Here is a 13,255-nt window from a genome sequence, read left to right on the forward strand (position 1 = left end):
TAAAGCCAACAAAAACAGGTCAGAAAAAAAAGAAAGAAAGTAAAAAGTATGGGGATAACCCTGCAAAGAGTGCCAGGTCCAACTAGGTCTTTCTGGAGATCAGTCAGATCGCTGTCAACAAAGGGCACAGAACCAGTCACCAACACAAATACCATAACACCAAGACTCCAAATATCTGCTAGAAATGGATCATAAGAGCTTCCCTTCAGCGGTTCAAGAGCAGCCAGTATACCACAATAGTGGACATCATGTTCTCTTCATTTGCCTTCATGGACATAGAAAATCCAAAGTCTTTTTAATAAATTGTCTGAGATCATCAGGATATTTTCTGGTTTGAGATGCCTATGTTGAACTCCGTGATCAGGGATAGCAGTGTTTAAAAGCCTTGCACAATACAAGGCTGGGATTCTTCCTGAGAAATGGGCTTTGGAGTCCTCCAATTCAAAGATATCAGACTAGACCTCTTGCATAAGAAAGCATACATAGCCATTTGTGGATATCATGATCTCATAAACTTTGACTATGTTTGGAAGGGAAAATGAGTAATTATGGCAAGCTCCCTTGGAAGGACTTTGCTGATGTAATCAGGGGGTGACTTATCAGCATCAACTATTTAATGGCTACAGCCTTGTGAGGTTTTTGAGAAAATGTCTGCTTCTCTGTTTACTAGGCATCTTTTCCCAGATCCTCTCTATGGTCATGCCGTGCAGTGAGTAGCAGAATATTGCACTTTGAGGTTTGCCAACGTTGACTTTCATTCTGAAGAACTGTCTTCTGCAGTAATGTAGAACCAATACGGGAATAAGTCGTTCCATTTAGCAGTATGTTCAACACCTAGAACTAATGTGCCACACAGTTTGTGAGTGCTGTTCTATAACATCCATGTTTTGCAGTCAAGGCAATTGAAAGAATCCAATCCTGCTTAAAGTCACATTTAGTTTCTGCTGTGCAGAATATACCCAACAGGAGTGCAACTCTTCTCCCTAAGCAATTACACAAATGTGACAGCCAAACAGAATCGTAACCCTGATTTGTAGATTGATGTACCTTTGTGCATGACCATGTCAGGCTTAAGTGCAGGAAAGGAGTTGGAGAAAGGGAACTGAAGACGGATCTTAGGCTGCCCACGATAAGACATTACCTGCAAAATCACATTCTGTTAAATTGTAGTATTCTATTTCTTAGGTGTTTCTTTATTCTTTCAGAATGCTTATCGCATTTGTTTACTTTATCGGTTATGTTCCTTTTGAAAGCTTCCCTCCTCATGTGTTGGGGTAACAACATTCAAATATCAAGGGTGTCTATGCTGTTCGATTCTTTCTCTGTTGCTAGCCGCTCAAGGATGAATGACTACTTTTGTGGTCTTTCTTCATTAATTATTCAAACTTGTTTCTTCGTTTGTTGCCTGTGTGATTTCTGACTTCTCCCAATATCCTACACTGCAAATATCAGTTGTTTGGCAGAAGCTGTGATGATCATGGAATGGCTGCCCAGGAGCAGAATGTCCTTCTTTATGGAAGTGCGAAACAAAGAAATTCATTCTTCTCCTTAAACAGCAGTTACATGATCTACAGCATCGTGGAGACATGGCCTATATCCATCGATGTTCTACCTACTGATAGATAATTGCTGCAACACAGTCAAAAACAGTTACAGAAAACAAAATTCTTAGTTGCTCCTCTTAAGCAAGAAGAGGCTGTGGCCCATAAATGCAAAATAGCCAGTGCTACTCAACTGCTGCAGTAAATGAAAGAGCGCCGCTTGCATGTACCACCAGGCCCAGGCAGCAATGAGTGCCTTAATAAGTAACGTGTTAAACTGATCAGATAGGTGCCATCAAGTAAAGTGCAGAAGTGGTCAGAGAAAACACTTATACAATAATGCTTTATTTCATGACTAATTGTAGAGGTATTTTCAAAGCTTCTTCTTTTATAACTTTTCCTAATGGATGACATATTCTTTCTACATGAACTACGGAAAGAACAAAATAGTCTCTAACACAATCCTTCAACAATACCCCCCATTGAAAATGCTCCCCAATATAATGTTCCTAGAGTCAAAAATCACTTCCTGTGTCTAATAACACCACTGGACGTGGTTAAACAGACTGAGGCTTCTCTCACCTTGGACTCCAGTCAACGATCCCCCTAAGGTTTCTGCAAATGTCCTGGTCACAGAACATTAACTTATACCACCAATGTGCAGCTACAGCTCTTAAACTGCCAGTGGCCCTGGCCCTGCAGCTGCTACTCTTCATCTGTAAAATGTTGGCTGATGTTTGCACTTCTACTAAAGTGCACATCCTATCTTTTAAAGAGGCAATCCTGCTTACAGACCTGCTGAACCATACCGCTGCATGCATGTTGAAAAGATGTCGCAATAATTCTCAGTGAGATTGCGGCGTGTGTCGGCTATCGCTGTCCTCAAAATATTTCAACACTGATCGAGGATAGAGGCAGCTGGCTTGCACTTGTCATGCACAGTCCTGAGAGCTCACGACTCTCACAAGCTCTACTGCAGCGACTTCTAAAAATTCCATTCCGCAAGGGCACATGTTACTGTACTGCTAGTATGGAACAGAACAGTACTTCTGTCATAATTTCCTATACAACCTGCCTTACTGCTCTTTACTCATGGCACTGTAGTCAGTATATGGAGGCTCTTACCTTGTAGTCGTCATCACCAGTGTTGAAAAATGCACTGGAAACAAGGTACAGCTTTAGAGAATCATGTATCTATTTAGTTTCCTCTGCAGTGACAACCTCACACCACCAAAAGACACATTAAGGGGGTCATTACGACCTTGGCGGTCTTGTAAAAAGACCGCCGAGGCTGCGGGAGACAGAATACCGCCATTGCCGGCGGTATTCCTGGCTCCTTATTATGACATTTCCACTGGGCCAGCGGACGGTAACAGTGTTACCTTCCGCTGGCCCAGCGGAAATGTCACATCAACATTGCTGCCGGCTCGTAATAGAGCCGGCGGCAATGCTGATGTGCAGTGGGTGCAGTAGCACCCGTCGTGCATTTCACTGCCCGAAATTTGGGCAGTGAAATGCGCGACGGGCTATGCCTGGGGGCCCCTGCACTGCCCATGCCAAGTGCATGGGCAGTGCAGGGGCCCCCAGGGGCACCCCAAGTCACCTTACCGCCAGCCTTTCAATGGCGGTGTTTACCGCCACGGACAGGCTGGCAGTCGGGGACTCATAATCCCTAGGGCAGCGGTGCAAGCACCGCTGCCCTGGGGATTATGACCGCCAGGCGGAATCCTGGCGGGAAATTGGAGGTCCGGCGGTATGGCTGTGGCAATTCCGCCACGGTCATAATTGCTGGCGGAACACCGCCAGCCTGTTGGCGGTGTTACAGCCACCTTACCGCCGGCCGCCAGGGTCGCAATGACCCCCTAAGTCTCCTCCAGTCATGGAAAAATTACATCAAATTCAAATAGTAAAGAGGGCTAAGGAATTGAAAGTGATTCCAAGGAGTGTGACAGCCTCCAAACGTGGGAGAGCAGAGAGGCGTGCAAGACATCTCCACTCTTTCATTTAGAGTGCGTCACTCACACTTGTGTGACTGTGCGGAAAACGTTATGGCATTTTAGTATATGATGGAAAAAGTACTGCAAAATGCACCATTATTCCTAATGTTTTTAAACATTTATTGAGGCACAACCCAGAAAAGTGCCTTTTGAGTAATATGTTTCGTATTTTTCCCCAATAAATACCACTTTTTCTCAGCCTGGTTTGAACCATACCTTTTATATTTAACTGCACTGTTTTTTTAATTGGTGAACTTTACACTACAGGGCACCACCTTAAAGTGCAGTCTAGGCTACCTGCAAATTAAACAACGATTTTTCTTTTAAAGAGACCTCTGATTAGGTACTCTGGACCGTTTCCAGGCAGGCTTGCAGTGGGTGCGTCAATATAACTTGTATCAAAATCTTTACCCATTCTCTCCCTTATTCTGCCAGTGTATTTTCATAAATCGACATCTGTAAATGTAACTTGAAACTACAAACTAGATTATTGATTTTTGTAGATCATATAAAGCTTCATATAGACTAAAAATACAAGGCAGTATAAAACTTAGTGAGTAATACTAGACACTCTTTAGATGAATAGCCGTATTCCTTACAAAGCGTAAGTACTACTATGATCTTTAAGTTAAAGGTTCGCTCATCACACATACTGCAATACGGGTAGAATAATAAAAAGCAGCAGCAGCTTCACACTTTAGGAGTCTTCAAAGATAGGTTGAGAGGAATCTAAAATGCCAACAGTTGATATGGGGGGTGTACTTCTATTATAGTCTTTAAATCTTGGACCTTCATCTTCACATTATGGATTTTCAAATAACACATACAACTATGAATGGCAATACCAGAGAAATAAAATTCTTTTTTGGCACTTCAAGCTATCAACAGGAAAAGCATTATAATATTGTTTGAAACTCTGGTATGAAGAATTGTTCTTGGTCTTTATATTAATATTGTACATGAATTTATCACTTGTTTATTGAAATGAAATGTTCAATGTGTACATGGAATACTTGTATTTTTCTAAAGTATGCTTAATACAGTAATGTTCTTTCATAGTCTGCTGAGGTCACTAAACCATGGTGCTCCTTACACATATTAATGGTCCGTGAGGAATATTTGAAGAAAGAAATGTATTTTCCAGTATACAAATGTATGACGCATCTTTCATATGAGAAAATCAGAGCAATCATTGAATAGAATATACATTTTTTTCTAGGCTTCAATGTGACACTTTCACCAAGTGTACTCCATGGAAAGACCAGCATGAAAATAAATTATTCTCAGGATGCAGCCAGAACTTGGTTTCAACTGTGGGAGCTTTATATAGAAACTTAAAATGAATTTTATAGGTCAAATGTGAAAAGATGAAAATACTTGAACAAATAAAATAAATATTGGTTTACACTTTTTTCATCTGTGTTTTTCAACACAATACAATTTCTATAAAGAATAGCAATAAAATACATGGAAATTACATTGTCTCATAACAAGATGCATTCAATGCAAAGGACCATTGGATTTATAGCAACAATAAAGATTATCAGCTACTTGACCTCTACCTTTTCATTGTGAAAAAGCAACAATACACCTCTAAATAAGATCAGGCAGTCTGCTTCTACACTGAAGCTCAAATAAACATATACAGAGATATACCATACAAAGTACTGAAAACACAAAAATCTAAAACATGAAACTGGGATTCTACCCACTCATGTTGTAAGAAAAGAAAATTGCATCTCGTATGGCCTTTCTCGCCATTGCTGTCAAAAAAGTGCTAATGTCACAATGGAGTTTAAAAACCTGTAAAAAGAGCATTCATCAACGTAATCATCCTTTGAGACGTAAAATACGTACTCTGTTTTAAAACTGTTGAGTTGGCACAGAGACAGTTTTATTAGTGTCTTAACTTATACGGTTATATATTTGTAAGTCAAATGATGTGTAAGGTTAAATAGGCTCTTTATAATTAATTTTCATCAACTACATTTGGTTCTTCAAAGCTAGTTTTTGCCACTTTTAGAGAAAATGGCCAAAGAACAAATCACACTGTAGTTTCATCTGCATTCTTCTTCATCAATTTTGATGACAGCAGGGAATGCTGGGTCGTGTGAGACTTCTTAGAGTCTGGAATCAGCAATAGGACTCTCTGATTGGTCCTTCTCCATTCGGAGTATAACTGGCAATGATAGCGAAATGAAACCTGAAACAAAAAGGTAATAATTTTACAAACACTTCACAAAAACGTCAACAACTTTACTGGAACAAATCACTTACATAGTCCTGCAATTCCATTATGATATTATAAGTAAAGTAATGTTTTGAGACAATACGCACTATTTCTTGAATTGATGTACCTAACCATAAATTGGAACAATTATTATGGGTCACTACTCTATTCCAAGTCAATCAATCAGGGGATTTGTATAGCACGGCTAATCACCCTTGAGGGTCTCAAGGTGCTACAGAGCGGTCCTTCAGACGGGTCAGAAACCAGGTGAATCACTAAACTTAAAGTTTTGCAACCATGTTTTCCTATTTACTAAATCCATTTAGCAATTCATATAGGTATTTTCTAAATGCTTTAGGGGGATGGAAATGTTTTTCAAACCACTATTTGGAAGGCTGTATTTTGGGCCTCGCCTAGTTGCAATTCGGACCCTCGTATAATTCTGGTCACAAACCATTGACCTGTTACTGACACCTAAAGTGGGATGGTAACTAGCTTCAAAGTGGGAAAGGTCTCCTTTCGACCTATTCACGTTTGGGAACCATGGGGGAAACTTGCGTAGGCAGTAGTCTAGGTGAACACTGCCAACTCTCACTGAAGGTTTTGAAAACTATAAACTTTTTTTTTTTTTTAAAGATGTTCAGGTTCCTTTAACAAAATTGGGCAGCCAAAAAAAAAAGTTTTTTTGAAATGCAAAGAAGGCACGGTGGTACTCAGCTGCCCCTGCAGGCCTTCACCTCTATGTTTGAAGCCAAATGGAGTAAGCTGCAATTTTCAATATGCCTAATATTCATTAGGCAGGTCGTTCCGCAACCCATTCCAATTCAGTATTTTGCAAACTGCCCTATACGCATGGTTTCTTAGTTCCTGACGTGCTGGAAGACTTGCTCCATGGTACCTTCCTATGGGCGCACTGCTCAGTGACAGATATGAAGAGGTGGGGGTACAGATTATGACATGGACAGCCTGATTGACTGCAAGGGGCACTAGGTACTTAAAGCCACCCTGGAGAAGATGAAGCAATCTGTAAACCTTCCGTTTTTCACTCTGAACCCTTCCATCCACAACAATCTTCAGACGGAATTTAGTTGCATTATGGGTCACTGTATGGATTTCATGCTGTGTACGATAACCAGTGAAGCATTTACAAGGCGCGGTTAACATCACACTGAATCCATGTGCCAGCACACAGGAAGAGGCATTATTACATCCGAATCCTCCTCTACTGAGGAGAAACAGCAGCTTTGATCCTCCTCGACCTCTCATCAGCATTCAACACCATATCCTACCAAATGTGGATCAAAAGGCTCCACCACATCGGGATCCAATGAAACACACTCAGATGGAACACCTCCTTCCTCACCGGAAGAACCCAAGGACCCACCTCCCACCTTTCACCTCTAAACCCAAGGAGATCACCTATGGTGTCAGCAGGGCTCATCACTCAGCCCCATGCTCTTCAACACATATATGACCCTGCTGGCCAACATTGTCAGATCCCACGGTCTCAACATAATTTCCTACACAGACGACACCAAACCCATACTCTCACTCACTGACGAACGCTCCACCAACAGAATCAACTTCCACAGATGCATGACAAGCATCGCTGACTAGATAAAGAACAACTGCCTGTGGCTGAACACAGACAAGACAGAAGTACTGAACTGAGGCAATAGCAGCAACACATGAAATTAACCGGGTGTTCTTCGGACTTAGGACCAGCACCCAATCCCTTTGCCCATGCCAGAAACCTCAGACAACAAGCTCACCATAAAAATCACAGATCAATGCCGTTTCCTCCACCTGCTTCCTCACTTTGTGGATGCTACGTAAGATCTTCAAGTGGCTACCCCTACACAAGAGACGCACTGTGACATAGGCCTTCATCACCAGTCAACTGGACTATGGCCATGCCCTCTACTGAGTAATCGTCACAAAACTCCTACAGAGACTTCAGACCATGCAGAACGCCACGCTCCGACTCATACTTGACCTTCCCTGAAGAACCCACATCACATCCCACCTCAGGCAACTCCACTGGCTCCCGGTGCAGAAGAGATGCAAATTGTAGCTGCTGACCCACGCACAGAAGGCTCTACACAGCCAACGACCTGCGTACATTAACAACACCTAAACTTCCACCAACTGTCAAGAATGCTATGTTCTGCTTCCCTTTCACTTGTCCATACTCCCCACATCTACCGAAGCAGAAGTGGAGGACGCTCCCTCTCTCACATTGCAGCAAAAACCTGGAACAGCCTCCCCCTGCACCTGTGGACCACCACCACCACCTCACTTGCGGAATTCCGAATGGCCCTCAAAACCTAGCTGTTCGAATAAGTCTAAAGGAACTGCAAGCGCCTGAATACCCTAAAGAGTGATTAGCCGTGCTTTATAAATCCTGATTGATGGATTGATTATTTGAGCTGGAAAGTGTTAAGAAATATAAAAAGAAGAAAGAAAGATCGAGAAGGTGAAAGGAAATAGAAAATGATAAAAAAGCAGGAAAAAAAGAAAAACTGAAGACGAATACTAGGACACAAATGAAACTAAATACTTCAAAATAACTAAACAATCACATATATCCTACTTGATACATAGCTCTTTCTGTCATCTATCCCAGATTTAGAAGGAAAACAAACAAAAGTCGAGTGAAACGGAAAGAAACGTGGCAGTGGAAAGTAAAGAGGAGCTTGGGGAAAGGTAAAAATAAAAATTAAATAAAGCTGTACTCGCAGCTGGAGGTAGGGGTAAGCAACACGTATCACTGGGATGAGTTGAAGGGAGAGCAACACAAAGTAGTGAGCAAAAAAACACCACACATACATTCCCACCAAGTGCTATTCAAATAAATGAAAACAGTTTCCTGAAAGTAAGCAGTAGAAGGACACACATTATCCAATCAACAGGTACAACCCCAAGAGGAAGGAAAGTCCCTGAACAGAAGCAAATGAGGGTGACACAAAGGCAAACAATCGAGAAGCAATACGCTTGCGCAAGGCCGCAAAAGGTGAGATATAAACTTCCACAGGTTGTTCATTATACTAAGATAGAGCATCTCGGAAAGTGGTCAAGTCTGAAAGAGTCGAGCCCTTATAGTTTTCTGTTTTCTTTCTTTTTTAAGGAGTAGGTACATTCCCTTATTCTTATAAATTCTGCATTTGGTCATGCCTGACAAAGAATTCAGTTTCCGAAAGATTATTTCTTCTGACTTCGAACTGCCGTAATGCTTGTGAATTTAATTTGTCCTGCAGTGCCCTCTTGTGGAATAAAAATATTGCACGGCTTCCTAAACGCCTGCCAGTCAGTGGAAGAGAAAGGACTAAGGGCCAGATGTATCAAAGGGTTTTACCCATTCTGTCTCTATGGGAAAATGCTTTAGTACATATGGCCCTAAATGCAGTAGATAACTTGCCCGGCCTCGTAGAGGTATTGTACTTGTAAATATATTTATATAGCGCCTACAACTCATGAAGAGGCATTGCAGCGCTTCGAGCAGCGAGTAGCACGATACTCCGGAACCCAATGTTCATAATTAGCAGGTTAGTACCACGTTTCAGGGTTTATTTCTTGGGCGGTAGTTGTGCTGGGATTGCGCTCTTGGCTTCTTGTGTGTTCAGTGAGTTTGGGGTAGGGACTAGGGATAGGTTTTGGAAAGGGTAAGTAGTGAGCTGCAGTTGTTTTGTAAGTAATGCTCGAGTGATATTAGCTGCAATGACAATGAGATGACTGAAAGTGAGAGACTCCGGCAGTACTGATTTTTTCCTAACATGGGTTTTGTTGAATAAGTCGTTTCGCTCTCCCACACAGTAAGGCCCAGCAGCTTCAAAAGGCTGACAGACTGTCCTGCACTGTACATTCTACATAACACTGACTACCACAGTGATGGGGACCGCATGCCACACCGTGGAGGGCGTGTATTTGGAAGTGTGTTCTTTTTATTTTAATCCAATGTGGGAAATGTTTGCATTTAATGAAAACAAGAAAGGAAATGCTAAATGAGGTCGAGAGGCACTGAAGAAAATAAATAAATAAATAAATAAATATAAATCAAACCAAAAAAACGGTGGAACAAGGCCTCCGATAGCTGGCCTCCGAACTTCAGGGCCCTTGATTTGTTAAAAGCATTTGACAGTACACTTCTAGACAGACCCCTGAAAGAGAAAAATAAAAAGCGGATTATTGTAGTTTACCAAGAGGGACTAAATAAAAAGGAAAAGGCGCTCATCTGTAATTCTGGTTATCCATCACTGGAACCTTCATTAAATGCATAAATAACGTATAATAATTTCCAGTTGTGGAATCCTAAAGCACCCTTAAAAAGATATATTCTGTTACATAAATATTTTTCCCACGCCTATTTGCAAGTTATATTGACCAACTTTCATATTCAGTTTGATTTTAAAAATAGGTGATTCAGATAAAAATGCCAAAGGTTCAAAACAAGAAAACTGAAACTAACATTCCTGAACCTCCTTAAAAGTCGGCGAGATGACAACATGAGGCCAAAGGAGCCACGTAAGCAGCAGCTCATGCCGCTGAAAATGGGCCACCGCATCGTTTAGATAATCAAGAGCCCTCGCATCCCTTCCAGCCTGGCTTGATCTTTTGTTCCGGTTCCACTGACAGGACCACTGAGCTTTAACATATTCATGTTAACCTTCGGCTTCTTCCAGTTATTCAGCCTGTATCGCCTTCTACTAGTTTTTACAAGGAACGAACATTCCAAAAATGTTGTGTGCAGCAGGACAGCTTTAGGATCGTGCTTTCATTGTTTGAGAAATATTAATGTGGCGATTAAAATAAGTGAAGAACCCACACGCTTTGTGTTTGTGTGTTCCCAGCTGGCACATACTCTGATTAAGAAGCACAAGTGTTATCAAGGCCTGCAAGGTAGGACACAGAAAGACGAGGAAGGTATCACATGGTTCTGCAGACCCTGCAAAAAAGGAAACGACTTGAAAGTAGATTCCCAGACCAGTGACCAGGCCAAAGAAGATCCAAACTTAGTGCTGGCCACATCCTACTGTGAGTCATATATCAAGAGCTGGGAGGAGCAGCAACTTTGCAGAGAATCTTGCAAAAAAGTTGGCTTCAAAGCCCAGTTACCATCACCTCTAATCACGGATGTGAGAAGTGGATGTGAAACTTGGCGGTTCTTCATATCAACCACCACAAAGCCATCAAGAGGCACATCGGTGCTCAGCACCAACACACGCCAACGGTGAAGGGACTCATGATGCTGAAGGAGGCATTGAAAATGCAGAGATTTTTCTGTTAGGGATAGTTTGTTTTTAATAAAACAAAATATAAGATAAGTAGTATTTTTAAGTGTAAAGCCCATCATGTGGTTCATGTGGGTGTCTTTTGGGGGGAAAAGGCACGGTGGCGGATTGCTGAGTGAAGTGTGCAATGGAGGACCATGGATTGCGTGGGTGAGAGGTGCAAGTGTCTGGGTATTTGACTACATCACATTACTAAAAGTGTGACTGGAGGCAAGGGCTAGCAGAACTGAGTGGACACACCCAACTCACAAAATAAACCACAGGTGTGTAGCACAAGAAAAGATATTAGTGCTCCAATACTTCTTGGCAGCGAGAGCAGCATGAGCAAACACAAATGAAGGAGATGATTACAGAACGTCGACCAGCAAGATACACAATGATCTCATAACACTCATAAATGATCAAGTTTCCACAACACTTTGTAAAAACACTGTGTCGTGAGTTAAGTTATCACCTTGTGAAGTCGGGTAGTGGACATTTTTTCTGCTGCTGAATAGCGTCCTCCTGCTTTACTACTTTCTTTATAAACATGAATTTAGCTGGTTTGTATAAATGTGCTTCCTTAGTTACTTACCAATGTCCAAAGAACGTAGATAGTAAAAAGTGCTATAGTAAGTGCAACAAGTCCTACAGCTTCCAATCTGCTGTTAAACTGTAAATGATCCTGGGCACCTCGAAGACACAACCAGCCGGAAATTGCTGCCAATGGAGTAATGAATAGAAAGCACACCATATCACAGAATAGTGTCCTTTTCTCATTCCGAGGTCCTGGATCCTTCAGCCACTAATCAAGAGGAAAAACATTTCAGAATTAGGAATGCAATTCAAATACATTTTTATAGGAAATCTATATCAGCTTAGCTTTCGAAAATTTCAAAACAGAATTTAGTCATATATAACTACACATGGTGCTAAATTATATAACAAAAAACTAGTTTTAACACCAAAGATAATTTATTATACTTGAACTCTGTTTGAAGCCATAGTGAACCGAAAACATCCCGAACAGTACCACAATAGATACCTGTCTAGATTACATTGACCTACCAAGTGTCTCCCAAACTGATAAGGACAACCAACAAGTTAATAGAGTTTTTTCGCACCACTAGCACAAAGTCCTGCAATAAGAACTGTGGTCTCTATCTTGTTCTAAAAAAGATCTGATCCCAACTCTAAAAGGGAGCCTTCTGAAGCTCTTTCAAATACGTAATCAAACACCTAAACACATATTATGAAACCCACAGTCAGACACCTCCAATCATTTCAGACACCCATAACGTCAACATTAGAACTACCAAACACATCACACTAAATGCTCACAAACACACTATCAGACACATGTACACCAGCTGACAAGCATGCATGCCAGCATACCCCCAAGCACACACCAATGCACATTGGCACCTGTACAAAGTGCACACACACGCACCAACAGATTCCCACAAACAAAATAAGACAATCACATACACACACCAAACACTCATCTTGTGGCCAGACATGACAATAGCCACCACTGACCGTAGGCATCACCATCATACAGCCACACACACCATCAATACACTATAAGCAAGCACTCTGTTGGGAGACTGATGCACGGTATCAGAAGCCCACCATTAATAGATGCACACACCTCCAGCAGACGCCCGCACAAGCACTTACGATACACAATCGGGAACTCAAGCATACACACCCATTGACAAACACTAGACAGCCACATGAAATCATGAACACCACACATGACATAGGACACCCACGCACATCATAAGACACCGGACCAAAGACAGACACTTTCAAGTAACAAACACCCAAACAGACCATCAGAAGCCCACACACACCAACCATCAGATAATAAAGCACTAATTTAGCGAATTCATCCACTCACCAACAATTAGACGGTAACCTCAACATCAGAAGCCACCACAATCACCCTCAAAGGGCCAGACAAATCACACCAAACAGTCACAAACACATCAGATGCCACCACACGCACCACACCCCATCAGACACCCACACATCACATGCCCCAACAAGCCTGGAGAAACCAAAACATACACTAAACACTAGAACATCTGTATTACCACAACCCATACCCACCATCATAGGCCCACAGTCTCCTCACACGCCCAGACACAAGATTTCTGCAATTCACATAGATGTTTCCAAGCCACTTATTACATACAGTGTACTTCTGCAAGGAGC

The 13,255-nt window shown here is 41.8% G+C and overlaps 1 protein-coding gene across 5 annotated transcripts in view; it reads right to left on the reverse strand.

Annotated features, from left to right (window-relative positions):
* Positions 1 to 4,839: 4,839 nt before the first annotated feature.
* Positions 4,840 to 13,255, reverse strand: part of MARCHF2 (membrane associated ring-CH-type finger 2) — a 76,199-nt gene continuing 67,783 nt past the window's right edge. For all 5 annotated transcript variants that reach the window (XM_069216626.1, XM_069216630.1, XM_069216629.1 and 2 more), the window contains 2 exons: positions 11,631 to 11,840; positions 4,840 to 5,741 (listed from right to left, as the gene is read on the reverse strand). In XM_069216626.1, coding sequence (XP_069072727.1) covers positions 5,583 to 5,741; positions 11,631 to 11,840 — 369 coding nt within the window. In that variant the 3' untranslated portion in view covers positions 4,840 to 5,582. The remainder of the gene's footprint in view (positions 5,742 to 11,630; positions 11,841 to 13,255) is intronic.

Source organism: Pleurodeles waltl, chromosome 12 (assembly GCF_031143425.1).
Source record: "Pleurodeles waltl isolate 20211129_DDA chromosome 12, aPleWal1.hap1.20221129, whole genome shotgun sequence".
Taxonomy (NCBI): domain Eukaryota; kingdom Metazoa; phylum Chordata; class Amphibia; order Caudata; family Salamandridae; genus Pleurodeles; species Pleurodeles waltl.